This window comes from Monoraphidium neglectum, assembly GCF_000611645.1.
Source record: "Monoraphidium neglectum strain SAG 48.87 unplaced genomic scaffold scaffold00280, whole genome shotgun sequence".
NCBI classification, from domain to species: domain Eukaryota; kingdom Viridiplantae; phylum Chlorophyta; class Chlorophyceae; order Sphaeropleales; family Selenastraceae; genus Monoraphidium; species Monoraphidium neglectum.
Window position 1 is genome coordinate 14,843 of NW_014013348.1, and position 4,853 is coordinate 19,695.

A 4,853-nucleotide genomic window follows, 5' to 3' on the forward strand; every position below is an offset into this window, starting at 1 on the left:
CACACACACACACCTTGCCTGGACCCCCGCAGGCTGTGGGCCCTGGCAGACGGCATGGACGTCCCAGAGAACCTGACACGCTGCCTGTGTGCAAACTACGACATCGTGGGGTTCTGGAAGAACTGGCACGCCAGCTACAACCTTTGGCTAGTGCGGTACATGTGAGCCGTCGCATGTCGGGTGGTTTTGGGTGGGTGTTTGTGGTGAGTGGACGTGCATGTTGAGCATGTGTGCGTGGGTGCACAGGCATGTGTTGTTTGTTTGTGTGTGGTGTGTGTGTGTGTGCGTGTGTGTGTGTGTGTGCGTGCGTGTGTGCGTGCGCGTGTGCGTGCGCGTGTGTCTGCACGTGCGCGAGCGCGTGCGCGCACGCATGTGCATGTGCATGTGCGCTCGTGCACATGCGCTTTTGCATGTGCGCTCGTGCACATGCGCTTTTGGCACGTGTGCAACACGGGCATGCCGTGCGCACCTGTGACACCCATGATTATGCACGCGTATGGCTGCTCAGGTGTGCTACATGCGTCACGTGAGTGCACATGTGTGGTCGCTTTCGTGTGCGAAAGCTCTTGCCTTCCTGCAGACGCGCAGACGTGCGCGTGAACATGAGGCTGGGCCCTTGGTCGACAGCGACTCGAACGCCCACAACCTCTTTTGCCCGCCAGGTACATTCCCATGGGCGGCGCCACGTGGCGGCTGCTGAACGTGTGGCCCATATTCACGTTTGTGGCCCTCTGGCACGATGTAGAGCCCCAAATGCTCAGCTGGGCGTGGCTCATGGCCCTCATCATCGCGCCCGAGGCGGCCGGCAAGTGGGTCGGCGCCCAACCGTGGTGCATCCGCGACAAGTCCGGGCGCGCGTTCCGCTACGCCGCCGCGGCCGCGGCCGCGGTCAACATGGTGTTCCTCATCACTGTCAACCTCGTGGGCTTTGCGTTTGGGCCAGAGGGCATCCGGCCCCTGCTGTACCAAGTGCTGGGGACTCCGGCGTTCCTGCCTTACGTCATGCTTGCTGTTTTCAGTGGCATCCAACTGACGCTGGCGCTGCGGGACGCGCGGGAGCACGCGGCGGCCGCCGCTCTGCGGTTAGAGGGGAAGATGTGATGGTGCAGACGCGAGGATTGCGGCGTGCGCTGTCGTGCATGCATCACACCATGCCCCAAATGCTGGGTTTTTGTTGCTTCAGGGACTGGAGCTTTGTGGGGCGCTCAATGCCTGTTATGATCAAGTATTATTTGCGTGGCGGGCGATCAGCGTGTCAAAGCAGTTCGGAAGGAGCGGCAGCGACGCTCGAGCGGCGCGGCGATTCGCTCGCATGCAGGACCCCGCAGCCTGCAGTTCGAAAGAGGACAGAGAGGCGGAAGATTGGATGAATGAGCCGTGGCGTCAGAGGCCCCGCAAGGCCAGGGATCGACAGCTGTGGGTGCCGGAGACAGAGCGCTGCTGCGCAAAGTACTTGCCCGCGAGGCTCTTAGCCCAAGCACGTGTGCTGACAAGGTGCCGCTTCCCACCGCAACAACACAAGGTCCTTTAGGGGAGAGAAAGGTCCTTATGCGCAACTCGCTTTCATCAGGCCTAACCCCGCACCCCCACAGACGGAATCGCCGCCTGCTGTCCCCAGGCCTGCGGGCCGCACCTGGCGGGGGCTTACCAGGCGCTCGTGGATCAAGGCGCACGTGCGCTCTTAAGAGTGCTGGCGTTGGCGTTTAACAACTGCGCACCACCCAACATGCATGTGGACCAGCCCTATGATCACAAGCTGGGCGCTTCCCACGCAGGGCTGGCGCTTGGTGTGGCTCGCACCCAGCGAGATGACTGATGGCTTACGCTGTCCGCATTGCGACCACAGCCAAGTCCCGTCGTGATTTCGCGCCCTTATGATCATTTTTCGCAGCCACAGTTTATTCACATTAATTAATCCGCTTTTGTGTCGACCAAGACGCACGGCATCGGCAGTGAACTGCGTGCTGTCGGACGGAGGCCTGCGCATGGGCTGACCTCAGACCTACGGGCAAATCAAGACACGAAAGCTTTCACCCGCCAGTCACGCCTGTCCCGGTGTGTTCCGCGGGGGGGCCAGTGCACGTTGTCACCTCAGCTCGCGCGTCACATCGAATCGGAGTGTTGAGATTTTAGGAATATAACCAAAGCACTTTGCGAGCATGGCAGACACGGAGGGGCATCAGCGCGCAGCATCGCCGCCCGCAAGCGCTGAGCTCATCACAAGATGACCTTACCGCGCCCGCCACCGCCCTGGATTCCAGACAGGCGGATAGCACGCAAATGGCAAGGCCAGACCACCCACCGCATGACCGCGTCGCGGCGTCGCGATCCGGGGTTGCTGGGGCAGGCTCGGAGGCAACTTGGAGCGGCACGGCAGGGGCAGCAGCGGCAATGGAACGGGGCGGCGCGGGCCGCAAGGGGCCTTGCTCCGGCGCCAAGGAGGACTGCGCTGCCTTTGATGACCCACTGTACGCAACAGACGAGTTTCGCGTAAACTGCTTCAAGTGAGCACGCCCCAGCAAAACCAACGAACAATCGCAGCAAAACACCAGCGATGTGACCCGACATCGACGCCCAGTTGCTTCTGGGCCCATGGCAGCCATCGTCAGTGGAGATGGGGCAGTGTTTGGGGGTAACTGCACGTCTGCATCATCCACCTCTCCCCTCCCCGCCGCTCGGCGGCAGATGCAGCCGCACACCCACCCATGTCGCACTGCCCCTTGACTGGACGCATCCCAGGCAGCGATGTCCCTCCCCGGGCTGTAAATCCCTCATGATGGCGCGCACCTCGCCCCGCCCCCTCGAACGCCCCGACTGACCCAGGGTGCTGCCGTGCAGCAAGCGCTACTCCCACAACTGGGTGCGCTGCCCCTTCGCTCACCCCGGGGAGAAGGCGCGGCGGCGGCCGCTCGCGACGACGCATTACTCATCCACGATGTGCCCTGACCTGGCACGGACTCCTGGGGCCCCCTGCCCGCGCGGCGCCGCCTGCGGCTACGTGAGCGGCGCTCTCGGCGCTCCTGCGGCGCGTGTCGCGCGTGGCGTGCGCGGCACGCCGCCTGCTGCTGCGCCTTGGCTTGGCGTGAGAGAGTGCGGGTGCACGGTGCCTCACAGAGCGTGGGCGCTTGCCAGCGCTGCGCCAGCCCCTCTTGGTTGTGCGATCGCCACGAAATTTTCTGTCAATCAAGTCCGAGCCCAAGCCTTGGGGATGCCTCACATGTTCCACCCCCCAGCTCCACACCGCTTCAAGCCCGCCCTCCTTTGCTCACCCCGCCCCTTCCTACCCTCCAGGCCCACAACGTTTTCGAGCACTGGCTGCACCCAGAGCGATACAGGACCCAGGTGACCCCTCAACCCACCCACTCGATCACTCACCCACCCATCCACCCATCCACCCACCCACCGCCTGGTGCCCCGCCATCCGAGCTGAGGCTGGCCAGGGCCAACGCCTGGACCTGCTACCGGCCCGCCTGATCTCATCTCCTCCCCATGCTTAGTGCCACACCTTGCCCCTCCTCCTCCTGATTGCTTCCTACCGTGCACCGCCCCAAACCACCCTCCAGATGTGCCGCGACGGCCCGGCCTGCCGCCGTAAGGTGTGTTTCTTTGCACACAGCATGGACGAGCTGCGCGTGCCGACCAGTAGCCCCGAGCAGCCGGAGCAGCAGCAGCTGTTGGAGCAGCAGCAGCTGTTGGAGCAGCAGCAGCAGCAGCAGCAGCAGCAGCAGCTGCTGCTGCTGCAGCAGCATGTGGCGCCATGCAGCGGCGCCAGCAATAGCTATGCAATCGTTGCCACCACCCCACGCGTGCAGCAGCATCACCAGCTGCAGCCAACCCAGCCGCCGCTGCCGCCGCCGCCGCCGGCGCCGCCGTGCGTCTTCGCATCCCCTCGGCGGCCGGCAGCGCCCACGCTGCATTTCCTGCCGCGTATGAATGGTGTCGGGGGCCAGTCGTCCGACACGAGCAGCGGCAGCCCGCTCCTGTTGTCTTCCGAAGAGGGGTTCTCGGCCTGGGCAGCGGCGGGCCTGGGGCCAGGACCCTCCAACCTGTCAGTACTGACTGCTGCCGGGAGCCTCAGCCACCCTGGCGCCGCCGGCGACTGGCCCTCTGCGCCCTTCGTGCGCGCCGCGCAGGCCCCGCCTGCCGGCATGGGCGTCGGCGCCGGCGGCGACGCCACAGCAGCTGCGGCGGCGGCGGCTCTGGAGGCGACGGCGTTTGCGCCCATGACGCCTACAGTTGCAGCGCCCGCGCCCGAGCAGCTGTACTGCTTGATTCCGGAAGCTCCTGCTGGCAGTGGGGCGGCAGCAGCTGCTACGCTGCAGGCACAGGTGGCGGCTCTCACGGGACAGCTGCCGTTCGAGGCTGCGCTGCCCCAGCAGCGGCAGGTGTGGCGCGCGCAGCACGAGGTGCAGCAGCAGGCCTCGCAGGCGGTTCAAGTCCAGCAAGCGCAGGCGCAGCAGCGCCACAGCCCCCTCGTCATCTCTGGGGCCCAGCGCTACTCCCTCGCTCCTGGGGCCGCGGCCGCGGCCGTTGCGGCCGGCCCGCAGGCGGGCGCCGCCCTGCAGCCATACATAAGAGTGCTAATGCCCGACGGCTCCGAGGGCCTGCTGCCCGCGGCTGCCATCTCGACATCCGCGTGCGGCGGCAGCCCCGCAGCCGCCCCGGGCGGCTGCTGGGAGGTGGCGGGAGCGCCGGCGCCGGCGCCCCCGGCGCCCCTTCGAGTCGCGCGGCTCGTTGCCCCTCCCACGCAGCTGGCGGGCGCTGCGCCGCAGGACTGCTTGGTCCTGGTGATGGCGCCACAGGCGGGCGACGGCCCCTCCGCCCAGTGGGCGGTCTCAACAGGAGTGTACTGA

General features: G+C 65.9%; 2 protein-coding genes across 2 annotated transcripts in view; both read left to right on the top strand.

Annotated features, from left to right (window-relative positions):
• The window catches only part of MNEG_2469 (Putative membrane-bound O-acyltransferase), a gene marked incomplete at both ends in the record, with an annotated part of 1,964 nt that extends 863 nt beyond the window's left edge, over positions 1-1,101 (top strand). The window contains 2 exons of the mRNA XM_014049052.1: positions 33-161; positions 663-1,101. Coding sequence (XP_013904506.1) covers positions 33-161; positions 663-1,101 — 568 coding nt within the window. The remainder of the gene's footprint in view (positions 1-32; positions 162-662) is intronic.
• Positions 1,102-3,617: 2,516 nt separating this feature from the next.
• On the top strand, positions 3,618-4,853 carry MNEG_2470 (hypothetical protein; the record flags this gene model as incomplete). The annotated part of the gene is made up of 1 exon (XM_014049053.1): positions 3,618-4,853. One exon carries the CDS (start codon positions 3,618-3,620, stop codon positions 4,851-4,853), a length of 1,236 nt encoding a protein of 411 aa, XP_013904507.1.